This window comes from Eucyclogobius newberryi, unplaced genomic scaffold, assembly GCF_026437365.1.
Source record: "Eucyclogobius newberryi isolate DKJ021-1_F unplaced genomic scaffold, fEucNew1.0.hap1 SCAF_6, whole genome shotgun sequence".
Classification (NCBI taxonomy): Eukaryota; Metazoa; Chordata; class Actinopteri; order Gobiiformes; family Gobiidae; genus Eucyclogobius; species Eucyclogobius newberryi.
Genome location: NW_027316278.1, coordinates 36,888,561 through 36,910,367, shown reverse-complemented (window position 1 = coordinate 36,910,367; position 21,807 = coordinate 36,888,561). Strand labels below are relative to the sequence as shown.

The following is a 21,807-nucleotide window of genomic DNA, read 5'->3' as shown; positions in this document are numbered from 1 at the left end:
TTAGATTGATGTCATATCATGTGAAACCCAGCTGAATGGTGGAAAAAGTTCTTAAAATATCACATACAAACAGAAGATTGAAAGCCAGGAATCACACAAAATATGATAAGAAATGATGTAAACTAGGACTTAACCAGAACAAACTGTAAACCTGCAAGTTTCAGCCAAAACAAAATCTCAAGACGACATCCATCTCAGGACATTAAGAAGGAATTCCAAGCCCGGTCCAGGTCTCTGCTTCAGTGTTTCATCCTGAGCAGGTGTCGAGTCATTTTTCTGCAGAAGTGCTTTTTCCCCACGGTGACTGACAGTGGCTGAGTGCAATCGTCTGAGCACTTAAATCAGGCCTGTTGCCTTATAAGGACACACACAGTCCTCGATCACAGACGCTCAAGTGGATCTCCAGCTGCTTCTGTGGAAATTACACTCGTCAGCCCAAGTGCAAGAAACCTTTATGATCTTTGTGGTATTGACATTGGTATCGAGTATCCAGCCTTTTCCTTAGTATTGAAATCAAGCTTGAAATGTTAGTCCTGTGACAACAGTATGTGAAACTATCATTTAGAGCAAATTCAAACGTCTCTCACCTCAGATTGATGGAGTTCTGTGCTTCGCTCATTGATTCAGCAGAAATCTGTGATATTTTTCAGTCCTTGTGATATTTGAAACCAGTGACCAGACTCACGTCTTCCTAAAACATTGGTGAAGTGTGTCTTTTGGATGCCGGCAAGAACAGCATCAGTTGAACCATTGTGACTCGTGAGAAAACTGCCTGTGTTCTGTATCAGAATAACAATACTTAATCGATCCTCAAGATAAATTATTCAGTCGCTGCAGCTCCAATAAATCTGCTTCCTATGTGTAAGTGCCACTTCAATTTGGTAGGTTTGTTTTCTATAATCAGGTCATTTTGGATCAATATTGCAGTTTACCAAGAACAAAATGTAAAAAAATCACTACATAAGTGATCGTGGTTAGCGGTGGGCAATATTGACAAAAATAAAAATATTTTTTGGAGGACCTTGCAAATGACAGATGGACATAATGTCATCTGACAAATTGAAATGTGTTAATACATGTCTTTTAATGTGTTAGCTGAGGTTTAATTACAAGATAAATGTGAAATGTGTCAAATGAATCACAAAAGTGCAGAAATATCCCCTTAGACTATTTTTAATCAGCTCCTTTATATATAATCGAAATTGTGCATTTCTTCAAAACAACATTCACGATATTTTCTAATGTTGCCCACCTGCAATTGTCGTAGTAACAATATATGGAGGGAAAAAATAAGCACAAGAGCAAACTACAACGCAAAAGTACACACTTGTTCAGAAGACACAAAATCTTCCTGGTGCATAATAGAGTAATACTGTTACTGTTCTGATCTTGAGACAAAGTCAGGTTGAAGCTTACGTAAATCATTAGTGAAAGCCGCAGGTTGTGGAGTGTACGGTGGCTGTTTGAGGACACACCCTGAACTTGAGAAGTGAGCAGGTCTGAGCGAGAAGAGCACCGCAGGCCAAGGAGACGCACAGATCAACCTACACTCATTGTGTTGGAGATTTCTTACAAAAACAGTGACTCTCCCAAAGATCTGAAACGACCCCTGCCCTCCATCTGAAATGACAACAAATTCTAGAATGTGGACGCAGCCCATTGAGAGACAGGAGTTTGCCTTTAGATGATTAACCCTAACATGTCCCCTGCACCATTTTGATTTCTCAAGTGTTAAAAGTGTGTGTGGCCGGAAGCAGGATGGGGTGCAGAGCTCGCCCCTTTCCACTCCGCAGGACAGGCACAAAAGAAAGGAGCGTGGAGGAATGTGGGCTCGGGGAACACTCCTGTACATACACTACAGAGATACAGTCCCTCCTGGACACACTGTAGAGATGTGGATCCAAGGCCACAGACGGTCCTCTACAGAACATCCCTTTGACCACAGCTGGGGAACATTACTGTGCCTTGGGCTATTGCCGAGTGTGCCTTAGAAATAATCCACAAATGTATTTAATTGAATAATGTACTATTTAAGAGTGAGCTGAGCAACTTCTGAACCAGTTGAGAGAGTAAAAAACTTGTTTTGCACTTGTATCCATCCATCTTCTGCCGCTTTATCCGGGGCCGGGTCGCGGGGGCAGCAGTCTGAGCAGGGACTCCCAGACTTCCCTCTCCCCAGACACTTCCTCTAACTCCTCCGGGGGGATCCCGAGGCGTTCCCAGGCCAGCCGAGAGACATAGTCTCTCCAGCGTGTCCTGGGTCTTCCCCGGGGCCACTTCCCGGTGGGACATGCCTGAAACACCTCCCGAGGGAGGCGCCCAGGAGGCATCCGAAACAGATGCCCGAGCCACCTCAGCTGGCTCCTCTCGACGTGGAGGAGCAGCGGCTCTACTCCGAGCTCCACCCGCGTGGCCGAGCTCCTCACCTTATCTCTAAGGGAGCGCCCAGCCACACGGCGGAGGAAACTCATTTCGACCGCTTGTATCCGCGATCTTGTTCTTTCGGTCACTACCCAAAGCTCATGACCATAGGTGAGGGTAGGAACGTAGACCGACCGGTAAATAGAGAGCTTTGCCTTTCGGCTCAGCTCCCTCCTTACCACAACGGTCCGATGCAGCGACTGCATCACTGCAGCCGCTGCACCGATCCGCCTGTCAATCTCACGCTCCATCCTTCCCTCACTCGTGAACAAGACCCCAAGGAGGGCAAGGACACCCCACCCACCTGGAGAGGGCAAGCCACCTTTTTCCGGTCGAGAACCATGGCCTCGGATTTGGAGGTGCTGATTCTCATCCCAGCCGCTTCACACTCGGCTGCAAACCGTCCCAGTGCATGTTGCAGGTCCGGGTTTGATGGAGCCATCAGGACAACATCGTCTGCAAACAGCAGAGATGAGATCCTGTGGTCCCCAAACCGGACACCCTCCGACCCCTGACTGCGCCTAGAAATTCTGTCCATAAAAATTCTGAACAGAACCGGTGACAAAGGGCAGCCCTGGCGGAGTCCAACATGCACTGGGAACAGGTCTGACTTACTGCCGGCAATGCGAACACAGCTCCTGCTCCGGTCATACAGGGACCGGACAGCCCTGAGCAAAGGGCCCCGGACCCCGTACTCCCGGAGCACCCCCCAAAGGACACCCCGAGGGACACGGTCGAAAGCCTTCTCCAGATCCACAAAGCACATGTGGACTGGTTGGGCAAACTCCCATGAGCCCTCGAGCACCCGATGGAGGGTATAGAGCTGGTCCAGTGTTCCACGACCGGGACGAAAACCACTCTGCTCCTCCTGAATCCGAGGTTCGACTATCGGTCGGATTCTCCTCTCCAGTACCTTGGAATAGACCTTACCCGGGAGGCTGAGGAGTGTGATCCCTCTGTAGTTGGAACACACCCTCCGGTCCTTCCTTCTTGAACAGAGGGACCACCACCCCGGTCTGCCAGTCCAGAGGCACGGTCCCCGAACGCCACGCGATGTTGCAGAGACGTGTCAACCAAGACAGTCCTCCAACATCCAGATACTTTAGGTACTCAGGGCGGATCTCATCCACCCCCGGAGCCCTGCCACCGAGGAGTTTGCGAACAACCTCAGTGACTTCAGCTTGGGTGATGGATGAGCCAGCCTCCGAGTCCCCGGTCTCTACTTCCTCTTCGGAAGACGTGACTGAGGGATTAAGGAGATCCTCAAAGTATTCCTTCCACCGTCCGACGACATCTCCAGTTGAGGTCAGCAGGCCTCCACCCGCACCGTAAACGGTGTTGGTGAGACACTGCTTCCCCCTCCTGAGGCGCCGGACGGTTTGCCAGAATTTCTTTGGTGCCGACCGATAGTCCTCCTCCATGGCCTCCCCGAACTCCTCCCAGGCCCGGGTTTTTGCCTCTGCGACAGCACGAGCCGCGGCTCGCTTGGCCTGCCGATACCCGTCGATGACCTCCGGAGACCTACAAGCCAGAGTGGCCTGATAGGCCTCCTTCTTCAGTCTGACGGCATCCCTTACTTCCGGTGTCCACCACCGGGTTCGGGGGTTGCCGCCACGACAGGCACCGGAGACCTTGCGACCACAACTCCGAGCAGCCGCATCAACAATGGAGGCGGAGAACATGGTCCACTCGGACTCAATGTCCCCAACCTCCCCAGGGACATGGGAGAAGCTCTCCCGGAGGTGCGAGTTGAATACCCTACTGACAGAGGGCTCCACTAGACGTTCCCAACAGACCCTCACAATGCGCTTGGGTCTGCCAAGTCTGTCCGGCTTCCTCCTCCGCCAGCGGATCCAACTCACCACCAGGTGGTGATCGGTTGACAACTCTGCCCCTCTCTTCACCCGAGTGTCCAAGACACGCGGCCGGAGGTCTGATGACACGACAACAAAGTCGATCATTGACCTCCGGCCTAGGGTGTCCTGGTGCCATGTGCACTGATGGACACCCTTGTGCTTGAACATGGTGTTCGTTATGGACAATCCGTGGCTGGCACAGAAGTCCAATAACTGAACACCGCTCGGGTTCAGATCGGGGAAGCCGTTCTTCCCGATCACCCCTCTCCAGGTGTCACTGTCATTGCCCACGTGGGCGTTGAAGTCCCCCAGTAGAACAACGGAGTCCCCGGTCGGTGCACTGTCCAGTACCCCTCCCAAGGACTCCAAGAAGGCCGGGTACTCTGCACTGCTGTTCGGCCCGTAGGCCGCCACAACAGTGAGAGACCTGTCCCCCACCCGAAGGCGGAGGGACGCGACCCTCTAGTTCACCGGGGTAAACTCCAACACGTGGCGGCTGAGCTGAGGGGCTATCAGCAAGCCCACACCAGCCCGCCGCCTCTCCCCGCGGGCAACACCAGAGAAGTGGAGCGTCCAGCCCCTCTCGAGGAGATGGGTTCCAGAGCCCAAACTGTGCGTGGAGGTGAGGCCGACTATATCTAGTCGGTATCGCTCAACCTCCCGCACAAGCTCAGGCTCTTTCCCCCCCAGCGAGGTGACATTCCATGTCCCCAGAGTTAGTCTCTGCGTCCGGAGATCTGGTCGCCGAGGCCCCTGCCGTCGACTGCCGCCCAGATCTCTCTGCACCGGCCCCTTATGGATCCTCCTGCGGGTGGTGGGCCCACGGGAGGGCGGCCCCACGTCGCTCTTTCGGGCTGTGCCCGGCCGGGCCCCGTGGGGTAAGACCCGGCCACCAGGCGCTCGCCATGGAGCACCCATCCCAGGCCTGGCTCCAGGATGGGGCCCCGGTGACGCCGATCCGGGCGACGTAAACGGCCTTGTTCGTGTCATCGTCATAAGAGGCTTCTGAACCGATCTTTGTCTGACCCGTCACCTAGGACCTGTTTGCCTTGGGCAAACAGGTCCAAACTAGGACCTGTTTGTCGGGGGCATGAAGCCCCCGACAACATAGCTCCCGGGATCATTCGGGCACTCAAACCCCTCCACCACGTTAAGGTGTCGGTTCAAGGAGACTTGTACATGTTATAAAAGCAGCTTTGTTATGTTTGCATCTAATTAAAGAGCATTTTATTCTCCATGTAGCATTAAGTGTGCTGTTAGCATGATAATATTTGGTAGCTTTACTCTGGGAACTGAAAAGTTGTGACCAGTTCTTATAAACTTAATGCGGTGAATGATTAGCAGTGTTGCAGGTAATGCCTTAGAATACTTAAATTTCTTTTTAAGAGCAACGAGGAACGCATTAGTTTTATGCACCCATGTAATCTAGTACTTGTTCCTTTTTCAAATCAGTAACGCGCTAGTTTTAGTTAGGTCTCACCTCTTCAGGTAACATGTGGGGAGTTTAAATGAACTACAATGCTAAAACAACCGTGTTCTGTTGCATCGGTGCTCTTGCTAATCCCCTAATTTGTCATTGCTTTAGGACAGGCTAACACATGCTTTTTGTATTGTGGTAATCTGTCAACATAAAAGATGAATAAAGCTCAATCAAACGCATTTATTTGGCTTGTTATTTGATATTTTATGTTACTGTGTTCAGCATCGCAAAGAGATTGTCGGAAAACAATATAGGTTGTACAATAATGTTAATTATTGGTAACGCAAGAGTACTCTAACACGTTACTTTTATAACACGGTTGCGCAGTAACCTAATGCGTTAGTTTTCCAGGGCAGTATAACAAGGTAATGTAACCACACAGCACCTTTAAGTTTGGCATTGGCCCGCCGTGCCCCTGTATCGAAATTCCTCGAAAAAAATCAAGATTTAACTAGTAATTTGGCCATATTTGGGGCATTTGTTGGTAGTTTATTTTGTAGGCTGTGATTTTATATATTTCACAAAATCTCCTTGTGTCAAATGCTGTATACAGTATTTATTTTGTATCTAAGAAACATTATTATATTGAATTAAACAGTATTGAAAGATAATGATCTCTGGTTTATCGGAATTCAGTACTTTAAATTGTTTTACATGCTAATAACGAGGTTTAAAACAACAAATGTATCTTGTTCTTGTGACGCCGCGATGTGGGCCCCTGAAATTGCTGGGGGGGTCACTAACCTTTTTAGATAGGGGCCAGGGGGGCCCCCTAACTTAGAAAATCTATTTCTCATCCTGTATTAGTAGTGTCTGGATACGGAATACAATACATCCGCTACTCTGGATCAGGTGTGATTAAAGGCCAGGTATGTAGCCATGGCTCTTACAGTTTGGAAAAAAATAACTCAAATCACATTTGAGCCCGTGTGTCCAGAGCCTTTTAACCTGCAGAGATACTCCAAAGTGTTTGTCCTTCTCAGCTTGTGTTCAGCTCCTTCTCCAACAGAATTTCAGTCTCACTGAGCTGCAGCGGCCAAACTAGCTCTGATTCAGGATTGGTGCAGGTGCTGGGCTTTCATCACGTCCAATGTTTTTGTAACGAAGAATAAATCCACAATATATATTTGTTATCAGTGAAGGTGATAATAGATTTCATCATGTTAACCTTGTATCTGGGGACACAGATAGGTCATGTTTATAAAATATCAATACATGCAGCCTCCTATATTTATGTTTTATGCAGCTCTAAGCTCAAACACTGACTCTACAAGTACTCCTATTGGTCACAACTATAATCCAAAAACGTTTCTTTCCACATTTCCCTCCCACCCATTTTATTTCAGCGGCCTCATTCCCCACCACAAGGATGACTTCTATCAGTCTTACCTTCTGCATTTGTCTGTTTATCTCCAGGAGTCTGTAAGCCCAACAGGAACAAACTCTATCCACAAAATAGCACAATGGATTTACACGCATCCGCCACAATGTCTCCAAAACTATCAACAAGTACGCGAGAAGGCTACATCCTGCAGCCAAGATTAAATTCAGACCAAACTGTATCGCCAGAAAAAACCCCAAATTCAACATCCGCAGCAGGAAATGCGTCTTCCTCTGGGACTTCTCCGTCTGCCCGCGCCAGCCCGTTTGTGTCCACGGATCATGGATAAGTGGACTTTGTATGAGAGAGTTGGCTGTAAACCCAGGAGCAGCAGTTATAAAGCCAAAGGCCACGTGTTGTAAACAATGCCACGCCTTCATGTTGTTCCACTGAACCAGAGAGAGAAATGTCACTACACCTGAAGTCAATGCGGAACTCTTAATAATAATGTAATAATGTATAATGTGACTTTTACGTCTTCTAGATGTTGGTACAAAGAAGTAGAAGTTATTCATATTAAGTAGGCGGAGCTAGCTGTTCAAATTGAACCCTGTTCCTTATCTGTTAAAGGAGACATATCGTGCTTCTTTCCTGGAACTTAATATTAAACAGGGACGCAAGTACATCTAGGCACTCTTGAAAAATACTTAAAGTGAAGCCCATATCTGAGGCAAATAAAAACAAAATTGTCAATATTATTTGAGATATGTTTAGTAGGGCTGTAATCAACTAAAGAAATGACTGTCCAACTAAAGACATGTCCTGTGGATCGAGACCAAAAAGGGAGCGTGGTGTGACAATGGTAACAGCTCTTAAAATGATTAAGATCTTGAGTAAAAACTACTATGTACACAAAAAAGTACTAGTAAACAGCATCTTCATAACTGAAAAGGCAGATTTAACTGTCCAGTCACTCCCAAAGCTCCAACTAACTCACCCAACAGCTTCTCTTTTCTGCTTGGTCCTGCTGTAATCCTGATAAAAGACTTAGTTGACTAACAAAAACTTTGGTTGACTTAAGACACCATCAATCACCATTATTCTAAATTACTAAACTACTAAAGGTGTACAGCTCTACTGTTTAGAATTGTTATTTTCCTCAAGTGTTTTTGAGCTGAAGATCCACAAGGCTTTTTGGCATTGTACCTTCTTTGCTCATATTCTCCTTAAGAAGTACTATTAGCAGAGGGCCATCATTGGAATGTATATTTGTTGGCAAAGTAGTTAGCACTGCCATTAGCTGTTTGTTGATGAGAGTGCATATCAAAGACAGGCCTTTGGGTGTAGCAGTTACTGGCAGTTATCTGAGAGCCACCACCCAATCAGAGCCTGGAGGCTGAGCTAAGATGCTATCAGCTAAAGACCATAGTTTACAATGACACATGGTCATGGAATATGGCCCACTTTGACTTAATGACAGAGGACGGGCTTGTGTACCACATGACACTTCTGACCAATCAGACTATAAGGAGCCAAAGCTAAAAATTAAAAAGCTGTTTTTAAAAAATTGACGGATTTTGTAGCGGGAAAAAGATAATGATCTGAAAAAGGCAAAAATCACCACAAACTCCGACCTTTATGAAAGCTGCAGGTGCCTTGTCAGCTGAACACTGGCAGTTTGTTTTTACTTTGCAGATTTTTTCTCAGCAGTTCCAAAGGACTTGCCACGAGTGACAACCGGCCACCGATTTAAGCTAACAATAACCAATCCAGATACTTTAAGAAGGAAAAAGGCTTCCCTCCACACTGGTCAGCAGAGGGCATTGAACCGTTTACGTACATTGATGCACAATATAAAGTATGAAAAACTAATGCAGTGCGGCCCGGTGGTCGTGTCGGAGCAGTGTCCCGACGTCTTCCCCTCTTCACCCTGTCCTCTCCTGTCTAATAAAGCCTATGAGCAACAAAATCTCTAAAAAAAAAAAGAAATACCAATGCAAAGATATGTTTAACAGGAGGAATCGCTTCTCAGCTCAATTGGAAACAGATCCTCCTCCTACTGGGCGCATACAGCCTCATAAATAAAGCTACACCGATTAGTCTAGTAGCTACCTTACATTACCTTTAGACATCGCTCAAGTCCTCCACATACTTCAAACCAAAAAATACATCATAATAACTAGTTCACCATAAACTGGGCAGCGCTCCACACTTACATAATAGAAGCATTTCTAAGCACTTTTCACACCATTCAATAATAGAGCATGTTTTGTCACCATGGTAAAGCCAACAACAGCTAGCATGCAAACAGCGCACTTCCTGCCTCGCAAAGAATAAAACGCTCAATGATTAGATATATCAGTCTCATTTTCAACCGGATAACTGCTTTTAAAATATATCTGTACTAGGGCCAAACAGATTTACCTCTATTGCATTTTTAAAAATAGAGTACAGCTGGACCTTTAATATGTTTAGAAGTAAAAGACTGTTGTTGTTCAGAAAATATTCAAATTCAAATTCAAACCTAGATAGAATGTAGTGTACAACTGTTCTTCAAGTAGGGCTAAAGCAGGAAGCATCCCACTGCAATAGAGAAAATGATAAATGTACAGAAAAGCCTCTATAGTCTAAAAATATCCATGATGCCTCATATTTAGGTTTCCTTTTCATCAGCTGAAGAGGACAGGATATTTTGGGCAGAGTTTCCTGTTTGCGCGTTTTATCGGCTGGAGCTGACAGTGTTTACAGTGATCACAGTGCACGAGGAAGCACAACACCAGTGGTTCACTTCTGACCCCATTGGTGCCTTTCTTTCTGCATTTGAATACTTAAAATTAAAAGTTTCATAACGTAATCATCAAACTGCAAACTATACTTTGACACCAAAATGGTCAAGACCTGAAAATAACAAAAGGAAAAGCATTTACATGAGAATTTTTACTTTTTAAAAAGACTCCCTGGCGATAAAGTGTATTGTAAGCACAGAAGATAGCACAGGACCACTCTCATCCACTGCGTTATTTCACTCTGCTGCCCTCTGGACGACGATACAGGTCAGAAGTAACAGCAGAGTCTCATCCCTACAGACATTTACATTCTGAACAAACTGTAAAACATGTCCTGCTCTTCTCTTCTAATATGCACTTGACTTATGTCATCTGTGCAGCTCTGTGGCTGAGTGAGTAGCACGTGTGCACCCCTGTGAGCTGCAGCGCGAGTTAGATTCCGGCTTTGACAATGTGCTGTATGTTGATCTTGATTTCTCTCGTCCCTATTTGACGCGATACTGGCCCGTCTAGTAAAGCATATGAGCCAAAAAATACTAAAGAAAAAAAAATATATGTCATCTGTATGTTGTTATGTCACACAACTCTATGTGGGGTTTATGATGCTAGTCTTTTCTGTGAAATTGCCATCCTTCTAAAATGTACAACTGTGAAGACAAATTTCACAAATAAAGTAATCAACTAAAAAGTATATTATTTTTTGCTGAGGAAACAAAAAGATACAAGAAACGTTTCACGCTTTAGCAGGATATAGGACATTTTCAAGTCAGTTTACTGAAAATGCAAGGACTAACTCAGGCTCTTGAAATCAGGTTTAACTCATTTAATCCTAAATTAGTCCTAAGAACTACACATATTCACCTAGTGAATGAATGTGAGAGTGAACTGTCTGTAATGTCTCTGTGTTGACCCTGCAACGAATTGGCCACTGTCCAGGGTGTACCCCGCCTAAGGCCCGAAGTCACTGGGATAGGCTCCAGTCACCCGCGACACCGAAAGGGAACAAGCGGTAGAAAATGGATGGATGGAGATTATATAACCAAGAAATTAAACAAAGCAATGACTATTATAGCCCTCTGACTTGCATTTGTATTAAGACAAAACAGAACTTTCAAGATGAATAATATATAAATAATTGTATAAAATGCATTACAAATCTGGACAGCCACAATGTATATAAAAAAAATAGAGAAAGATAAGACAAAGAGAAGGTCATTTTTTGACAGCGAAAGAGTGGGACAGTATGTACATCGCAATGGAGAACCACAAAAGTACATGTTTGGAGGGAATTTTGTTCCAGTTGTTGTGACAGGTTTCTTCATAACACCAAAATCAAATTGGTCACTATTCACAAGGAAATTCTAACTGCTTGAGAAACTGTGGTTTTCAGGAGGCTCACCTGTAGCATGTTTTGTGGACTGTCCTCTTGCTCAGAAATATCAATAAAGTCTTGAAACCACTATCCCACTTGATTTCAGAACTATGTATCTGGGCCTCAAAACTCCAGCCATGGACACGATAAATGGATACCTTTGGAGCGTACTCCTAGCAGCAGGAAAGAAGGAGGCCATTACAAAAAAACATGAAAAAATTACATTTGGAAACAGACTATGGACTAGGTGGGAATCAATTGTTGAGCTATAACTTTTATTTTCTTTATTGTAGATCTTGATTTAGTTTGCTTACTCTTTGTGTCATGTTCATGTCACAACTAAAATAGGCATGCATAAAATAAATTCATATATATATATATATATATATATATATATATATATATATATATATATATATATATATATATATATATATATATATATATATATATATATATATATATATATATATCATATGGACAGAATAAATAAATAATCTGGTGCTGCCATAGTATCATTAAAAATCTAAAAAAACAATAATAATACACTTCAATATTTATAAGAGTCCTGTCCTTCATTGCCCAGAGAGAGTCCACAGTCCTTTTTCCGCTCGCCACTCTTAACGATGGGAGTGACATTTAACTCTCTCTCAAGGGCCCTCAGCATAGAGCCTTTCTCGTGTGTGGGATCATAAAAGAGCTCCCTGGGGTCTCATCTGTCAGCTGGATGGACAGGACAGTGAAAGTACACAGTAATAGACACAGACTGGATGTTTGCTGCTCACCGGGGAGAGGGTCCTGCAGGGGACACAGGGGACACAGGGGACATCAGACACAAAGCCACACGCACAGCAGCCCATTTTAACTGGAGAGGTACACTGCATGTCCATAATAAAAATGGCCACTTGAATTCAACTAAACAAACAGGTCCTCTTCCTACTGGAGAACTGCTGCAGGTTGATGATCTTCAACTGTAGTCACTCTCTCCCATTATCAATACAAGATCTGTGTGAAAAAGGATGCAACACTGGATGGAAATAAACCTATTAATACTGCAGAAGCTTATTGAAATTATGCCACTGTGAATGTGTGCTGCAGAGGATAAAAGGTAGTACAACCAAATATTAGAGGGTGTGCCTCTTTTTTCTTTGCCTACTGTTTTTTTGGACAAGCAGTGTATTTAGCTGCATTCACATGATTAATTTGTTTATTTGTTTTGGACAGTACATGTTAATGAACATACATGAAATACGTACTGTAAACACCAGATTTTAGCCATGGGCTAGTTTCCATGTGTGGTCCCACAGTCATTCACACTCATTCATACACCAGTACATCTTTTTAGTGGTAGTAGAAACCAGAGCACACAGAGGATCTTGCACTGAGCCACAGAAACCCACTTTACATTTTCAGGATAGTTTCATCACAGGTAAACTTTAGGAGTCTCCTGTGCAGTTTAAGTCTATAAACCAAATAACAAAACCATCACCGGGCTCATTCTGAGACTTTCAGGCTGTCAAATTGTGTTCACTACAAAACACATGGCTCTATTAGCATAGCAAACCCGTTGCCTAATGTTCATCTCGATGCTCCAAAGCCCAAATACCTCTTTGCGAATGGACGTGTAGTTTAAAATAGAATTTAAAATAAATTGCTGCAATCAATTAAACTGCCATTTCAATTTGATTTATCTTCAAGTACATTAACTATTCTAGCGATTGCGATCTAAAATAAAAGGTGCAGAGTATAATTAAGACTGGATGTTCTAAGCTTCCATACTTAGCAAAGGGTCAGCTGGAGACTGCGCTGGTCCAGAGTTTAGGAAGGGGCCAGGGTTCTCAGAAGAGCCCGCCCTGCTCTGAGCTGGGTGATAGAAGGGCAGTAGGACACCGGCTGGTCCAGCAGGTCTGTGCACTTCACTGTGACGCTCCGGGTGTCAACACTGATAAGATCACACCTAAACCTGTGCTCCACAAGCTGCACTCAGCCCCAGCCTGCAATGCACTGTCTGAGAATGTAGATTATAACTTATCGAACGGAACATTGCGTGTCTGACAAGATGTGACAAGTGCAGTCAGCTAATAAAAACACCAGCCCAGATTACGCAGACTTGTTTTGCCTCAACATATTCCTCTATTAATCTATCAACCATAAGTGTTGAGGCAGCAGGGTTGTGTTGACAGCCGCTCTCCTCATTGAAATACTGTGTGATATTCCAGACCTGCCAGGACTCAGGAGTGATGTGTTTAGAAGGGCTGTACACAGGGACTTGGAACAACAGACTATCCCATTCATTTTACTACGAAAATGTAACATTCGTTTTGCCGGGGTCACAATAAGTTGTTGTTTATGTTATAGATAACAATTACACGGAATAATCATCAAGATTGATTGCTCACGCAATTAGTTTTTAAAGTTTCAAAAGTGAACATATGAAGAGAACATTGATAGGGTAATGCCATTATAACGATCTTGTGTTTTTCTCCCATTTTAATATATGTTTCTATAAATGATATACTCGACATTGTAAAAGAATATATTCAACACCAACAAAAGACATTGTTTCAATAAGCTTCCCAAAGATTCTCACTGTGGTTCAGATCTGTATAAGTATTCTGCTTCTTCTTAGATTCCATTGACAAATACATAATAATCTTTTAAAATGTTATGAAAGTTGAGTTTTACCAGAAAATGTTCAATATTCAAGTTTATTTCCTTAGCATAAAGCCTGCTACAAACTTAACCTCTGCCTGCAATAAACTCTTTGTTTAGCAAATATTAAAGTGATTATGCAGAGGGAATGCTCCTGCGCTGTCGCCATGGAGGGGATTAGGCGTATGTACAGGACTGTGGCTGAATGTAGTGTGTGGGATTAGGGCTGACTTGCACCCTCTGAAGTGCTGTACTTCTCCAACCGCCTCTATCAGGCTCCAACAAGCTCCCCCATCCATTCTCCCCCCAACCATTCTCCCCCCAACCATTCTCCCCCCAACCATTCTCCCCCCAACCATTCTCCCCCCAACCAGCCACCTCCACCTCCACCTCCAACCAGCCACCTCCAACCAGCCACCTCCACCTCCACCTCCAACCAGCCACCTCCAACCAGCCACCTCCAACCAGCCACCTCCAACCAGCCACCTCCACCTCCACCTCTAACCAGCCACCTCCAACAATTTCTCCCAATCAAGCACCTCCAACCATTCTCCCACTAAACATCGGCCTCTAAACATTCTCCCCAGACCAACCTCCTCCAACCATTGTCTCTAATGGCCTAAAATCATCCAGTCTCATACAGCCATTCCCCTCTACTCAACATTTTTCCTCTCACCATTCTCCTCCCACCACCTCCTCAAGTTGCCTACAGACCCGCACCAGAAAGCTCTGCAGACCTCATTATTTTGCATTAGAGTTCGAAGTGGGTCAGTTCAGTTCACTTTTTAAACCAGTGAATAGAATTCAGTTTTATTGTTTGGAAAAAGTTAAACATATGTAGCATTTGTGGGGTTTTACTAAACCATATAGCTAATTTAATTCAATGTTAAATGGATCTCTTTAATGTTTAAATTAGTTTCAATATCACCAATATAACAGGAAGTACAAATGTGTGTTTTCACCAATGTTAAGAGTAATGTTGATAATTTATTTAGAATGTACCGTATTCCTCTCAAGAACTCAAAATCCAAGATCCCACTGCATGATGTCATCCAGTGGAAATCCAACAGCTTCTCTTTAAAGTCTATTCACCTTTGCCAGACTCATTTTGACCCTTGTCTACCTACAATAATAATAAAAATCAGTTCTGCTGCTCGCATATACAATTTTAGCCTCTTTTAAACTGCTACTCTCCACTGCATCAGCAGCGAGCAGTGTTTGTCCACAGTGGAGTCCAGTGGAAACTCCTGACACCAAGTTAGAGCAAACATCAGCACGAACATATGTGGCATTTTGGTAACCTTCAGCAGGTCAGAGGTCAGCTCCCAGAATGCCCCGCTGCACACAAGAGACAACAGCCAGCAAAGGAAATGTTCAGGAAAAGGAATCAGGATGTAACGGTTGGCTATACAAATTATTGTAGTTCTTTCTTATAATATTGGAGTGAAACAGTAGAAATGCAAGCATCTTCATATAGTGCATCTGACTCTGACCCTACAGACACAATATTAGACATGTCAGGTATGGCAAAGAACAGTGCATATTGAAATACTATTCAAGGGTTACGGTTAACCCTAAGCCTAACCCTTTCTTTTAAATCTGAAATCCTTCAAAGTGCCCCAAAGCAAGTGATCGTGTACTCCACGGGGTGCCTGTACCCTTGGTTGGGAAACACTGCAATACATAATATTAGTTTGACAAAAATCGTGATAAACTTTTATTTTTCTGCTTCATTGAAATGAATGGGATTGAGTGTTTACATCAGTACCAGGCTGTGTGCGCAGATTCTAAACACATCACTCCAGGAAGGCTCTATATAATACTGGTTATGCTTCAGTCCTACAACATGTACACAATGAATCTTTAAGCTCCAGAACAATGCAGCAGGATCAGGGTCACATGAAAACCTTAGACACTGGCTGTTTTCTGTTGAACAAAAGCAGCCTTCACACAGGACAGGCTGACAGCAGAGGAGCCAGGCCTGTCACAACAAAGAGCCAGGATTTAGCCTGAGCCGCTACGGGTCCGACTAAGTGCAACGCCAAATCTGCCAAAGGCCCACATCATCACTTTTATGGGCCACATATCTTTACATCAGAAGAGTGATCTGATCACCTCTCTTTGCTCTGAATTCAAACACATTATACATCAGAGGGCCTCAGGTGGCATACAGATTTATCAGATGAATATTGTATTGTTGTTTGAATAGTCTGCCAATCAAAAAAGAATAATGATTCCAGACTGGCTGACTATTATAGTGACAGTTCCAGTGGCATGTATTACAACGTTTGAATTTCTTCATAAACATTTTATTTTCCATTTTGATTTGTTTTGTTTCCTTCACGCATTTACCCCATTTTTTGAGGTGATCCTCTAGTGATGGGCAGATTTCAACCAAAATATTGATATATTAATACCGACTGAGGTATCAAAAAGTAACAATTATCTGATTTTTTTGTCTGAGTTTTGGAAAATGTACATCAAAATTTCAAATACATTGTATATATTTTACTTAAATCATATATTTCATTTTTGATAGTATAAACTGAGGTGGAGTGAAAAGGTAAAACTGGTATTGGTATGGGAACAATATTGCAATACTTGCCATGTAATACTTTAGTATTGGATCAAGCCTTGTTGGTGAGAATAGTTTTGTTATTATAATACAGTCCGGGAAGTGCTTGTGTGTCATGTCTAAACAAATAAAGTTTTATGCAATATACTGGTTTATATAACTTTGCACTGTTGCTTTGCATTAAGATCATTTTAGAACACTATAAAAAGTAAAATCACAAAAGTGTTATCTATAAAATTCCAGCAGAGTGCAAAAAGACCCTCACCAGAGCAATGTGGAGCGAGGCATTTAGTAAAACAGTAAAGTAAAACATAGATAATTTTGTTCATGGTAAACAGCAACATTGATCTAAAACGGCTTAGTAATAAAAACAGGTCCACTGACTTCCTGTTCAAAACTGCAGAACTGATAACTGAAAAGGCCTGTAGTCTTTAAAAACAGTCTCATGGATAACACCAAAAGTTTTGAGAATTATGCAGGATTACTCATTACAACACATAAAGAAAGATAAACTCCACGTTTCTTTTCTTGATTAAATTTCACTTGAATCACTGGACAATGTGTGACCAATAAAATGATGGACCGTTGATCACCAGGTCTTTAATATGCTCATAATGTATGTTCCAAGCAAGATGTACTCCTCAACGCAAGTCATTAAAATGGGAAGAAAACACTTGACCCGACTTTGTTCTCACGTTAGAAACAGTTTGTGCTCGTACATGTGATTTAGGAGGCTCGGTCTGTAGCTCTTGGCAGTACGAAGAAGCAGACGGGGGAGAACTAATGCCCTGGGACCCCGCCTAAGGCAGAGGTCAACAGGCCGCCTTGTCACGTTTGCCCATCTTTGAGCTCGAATGTTTTTCTTCGGATGGATTCTTCTGGGAAAATCCAATCCGCCACTGGAGAGGTGGAAAGGCACAAACGTGTAGGGCAAGACTGCAATAAAGAGCGGCAAGGTACTTCATACAGTGCCTAGAGGAACTGGCACATTGATAAATAAATATCGTTGAAATGACGTTTTGAACCACAAGTAGATTATGCCTCCATTTAAAAAAAATCTCATTCAGACTTTGGAACAAAATTGGTGACAGCTGACAGTGAATTAGCCTTTGCACAGAATCTTCTTAAATTTAATGCAAGCAAATGTATTTCTTTTGGTCTATACGTTATGTTTTAGCCGAGCTCTGAATCTTACATGACTAGCAGTCTGAGATTATTCCTCAACGTGAATTGTGTTCTATGCAGATGAACTGAAGACATCACCCTCCGCTGTAGCATTGTGCCATGTTATAAAGGAGAAACAGCAATGCTATTGACAGGAACACTTGTTCATTTTTGTTCGTAAATTGTGTGTCAGCGTGCTCTTACACCCGTGAAGAGCTCTTATCCATCAGAACCACAAGATCTAGTTCCAGTTTTTTTAGCATCTGCTGCAGAATTAGTCCTTCTAGCAAAGAACGTGAGACTCTGCAGAAGGGGAAAACGAGCAGGGGCTCTCGTGCACCAGAGGAAACGCGGCACACGTACGCCTCTCTAACGTGATCTCACTATCCAACAAACTGGATGAACTGGTGCTGCTGATGAGACGAAATAGAGACTATTCTTCTGTTTCGCGCTTCACAGAGATGTGGCTCAGCGAGATGGTTCCGGACTGCGGCCAGGAGCTGGAGGGCTTCCAGCTGCTCCAAGCAGAGCGACAGAAAGATCTCTCCGGGGAAAATCACAAGGCGGGGGAGTCAGTTTCTACATCAACAGCGCCTGGTCTTCAGATGTGACTAGGATCTCCAAACACTGCTCTCCTGCTCTGGAATATCTTTTAATTAACTGCAAACCAGTCTACTCTCCACATCAGTTTGCCTCATTCATCCTGGCCACTGTTTACATCCCGCCGAGAGCGAATGTGCAGGATGCACATCGCGCTCAAATGGACCAGGTTCTGAGTGTGGAACTGACCATCCCGGACTCTTTGTGTATTATTCTGGGGGTGATTTTAACAAGGGGAATCTCAGCCATGAACTACCAAAGTACAGACAGTTTATTAAAGTCCCGACCAGAGAACAGAACACACTGGATCACCAGAACACCTTCCACGCCGTGGCCCGAGCCGCGCTGGGCTCGTCAGATCACGCCATGGTTCACCTGAGGTTTTCAGAGTTGCCACAGATAGTTTAGATGAGTACACGGACACTGTGATGTCATACATTAGATTCTGTGAGGACAGCATTATATATAATGCCGTCCTCACAGAATCGAATTCTGTTTCTTAAAGAAACTGTTCTTATGGAGGGAGAAAAACTTTCTTTCCCTCTGCCGTTGGACTCATGAACACTTAAGACTATAATTTAATCGATCACTCACTGCACTGTTCACTTTCTGCACTACATCTGTAAATTCAACTGTAAGGTTTGTGTACATAGTAAGCCTATTTTTTTTTTTTTTTATCCTATAGCAGATTTAAATTGTCTTTGTTTGATACAGGTTGTTTTATCATTGTTCATTGTTTTATGTTGCACCGAATCACCAAAGCAAGTTCCTTTGTTTGTGAATTCTGTTCATTAGCAATGGCAGTACACTTCTATTGTAGACGTCTTACAGCACTTACTTTATATTTACATGCAGTCTTACACTCACTTGATAAAGATAAAGATCATTCTGTTCAGGAAAGGTCACATTTTAACCTGAGATTTGTTTAGTTATCTATCAAATTTGTAATTCTACAACAACAATACCCTTTATATGCCACTATAAAGGGTACCTTTAACCTTCTAAAAAAACATTTTTCAACCTCAAATATTAAATATGTTTTATTATATTATTTAAAATTGGCCCTTAGAAGCCTTTTGTGACGACGTGGTATATTTTTAACAAAAACGTCCACAATTTATTATGTTGTAAAAATGTGTTTACTTGGTCAGTTTCATGACATAAAATGGTAAAATAAAGTTTTTCCAAAGAAATATGTGTGACCAAGATTAATCTTTGGATAACTTTTATGCCCCGCTTGTGTAGATGATTTCCCCAAATATGAGCTTAGGAGGAGTTCATTAAAGTGTGAAGCGTAAAAATGTGGTCATTTTAGAGCCCCATAGACAACACTGCCACATACTGACGTCTGCTACGCAGTCAACTACAGATGTGCAGGTCAAATACTCACTCACTGTGTACAAACACTGCATACACTCATACAATTACAAATCTATTTACAGGTCTATAAACAAATCTGACTAAACCCGGCACATGGGCTGTGCAGGCGCACGTTATCTGTGCTAAAATGTTGTTAATAATTTATTTATTTTTAATTGAGAGCTTTAGGTCTGGCTTTGGCGCGCACGTGCACACGCACACGCACACCGTTGTAACCTTAGGTGAGTCAGTGGCCAGTGTGAGCAGTATGTCCCACACACTGCACTCCTCTGACTCAGAACTGAGCTGTCACAAATCTGCTCTTCAAACTAAGGATATGATGACGAAAGCCGTCATAATGTCTGTATTACATTACAGTCAGTCAACCTGATATTGTACAGAGATATGGACAAATCCTATAAACTCTCAGCAAACTGAGAATGAATGCATTTCACTATTTCCCAGAAGCTTCAGGTGGAGTCGACTAATGACATGCTCTGTGAATTGATTAATCAACTAAAACTGAGCAACGTGCTGGCAAAAGATCTCAAAACTATGAAGTATCTCTATCGATCAGACCAGGTATTTGACTAAAAGAACACAACCACAAGATCACTGCAGTTCACACAAGTGTGAAATGGCACGTTAAACTTACAGTTCACAATTTTGAATGAATTTATTTCAAACAAACAAACAAAAAAGTCCCCAGTCATGTCACAAATGACAGTCAAAATGAAAAATGTTGTACAAGGGCTAAAGAGCTGTAAATTAAAGAAAGGAGTGGGTAGAAGTATAATTTAACTAATCCCACCTCCTTTTCTTAAGTATAAGGGAAACAATTTACTCCCATTTCTCAAACGAAATCCCTCCGAGCCTACTCCTTTTTGCTGTGGTCCATAATCTTTCTAATCCCAATATGAAATTTGACAGACCAAATGACTAAAGACAAACAGCCCTAAAGGCCATGATGATCTAGTGGTCTGATACCATCACCATTGTGTTTTTGAAAGCCCCAATTTGTAGAAAATTATAACATTTTAAAACAAAACAAGGTAGTTCAGTTTCCCAATATAAATATAAACATATACATATACGTGTGTGTGTGTGTGTGTGTGTGTGTGTGTGTGTGTGTGTGTGTGTGTAAAAGTATGAAAATGGCCATTTACCATTTTAAACTGCCAACACTAGGACGCAGGTCAAAGCGAGGTCTAAATCTGGTCTATAATCAGTCTATTTTTAAAGTCTCAACAAATAGGATGTTTGGGGAGCCTTAAACCTTAAACACACCTCGCACAAACTTCTACGTGACTGGATGTGGAAGTGTTGCTGTCCACCTGTTGGCTCATCTGCGCTCTGCTCGGGCCAAACACTGCTGTGATCTAAAGGGAACAGGAGCATGGAGCTACTCACCAAGGCTCGGAGAGAAGACTCGTCCAGCGAGGAATAACTTTCCCCAGACATCTTGAATAGGCTCCTGACCCAGTGCCAAACCGTGCCAAATCCCTGTTTCCCCGGGTCAAACTCAGCAGCGTGGTCCACCTGTGGCTCTCTCTGTCCTTTTGTCTGTTTGGATGAGCGCAGGACGAGGCTGAAGACGAAAACTCGCCAAAATCTACAGAGAATGTGAAGTGGTTCCGCTCCTCCAGAGGTTGTGGGTGTTCTAAGTGTTCTAAGTGTTCTAAGTGTTCTGAGTGTTCTGAGTGTCAGACAGCACACGGGCCACACTCGGCCGTTAGCGGCTTTTTGAACACACATTTCCCAAGCAGTGAAGGTGTAATCCCGCCCCATGTCTCCAGACCGCTCCGCCCCGGCCTCGTCTCGCTCATGGGACGCCAGCATTCGGTCCCGACCGGTCCTGACTGCAACGAGTGTGAAGTGGCGCCCCCCAGCGGGGAGAACAGATGCTACTTTAGGTGCACTAAAGCCAGCAAAAGATGAACAGGTGCATAGTTTATCACAGTTTATAGCTGTACTAAAATACGAGATATTATTATGTTTGTTTGTTTTTTTTCAAGTATTTGAACTTTAACATGCATAGATCCCGGTGGGATACGCACACACACACACACGCACGCACGCACACACACACACACACACACACACACTGTGAACTGTGTGGAGTTATGGAGCATGTCTTCAACATGAGCCTGAAGCTGAGGGTGGTACCACAGGTCTGGAAGACCTCCTGTCTGGTACCTATGCCCAAGACACCGCGCCCCAA

General features: G+C 43.5%; 1 protein-coding gene across 5 annotated transcripts in view; it reads right to left on the bottom strand.

Moving 5' to 3' along the window:
* smtnb (smoothelin b) overlaps positions 1-21,272 on the bottom strand; it is a 120,915-nt gene extending 99,643 nt beyond the window's left edge. For all 5 annotated transcript variants that reach the window (XM_072434217.1, XM_072434216.1, XM_072434221.1 and 2 more), the window contains exon 1: positions 20,997-21,272. In XM_072434217.1, the coding sequence (XP_072290318.1) occupies positions 20,997-21,047 (51 nt within the window). In that variant the 5' untranslated portion in view covers positions 21,048-21,272. The remainder of the gene's footprint in view (positions 1-20,996) is intronic.
* Between the last annotated feature and the right edge of the window lie 535 nt (positions 21,273-21,807).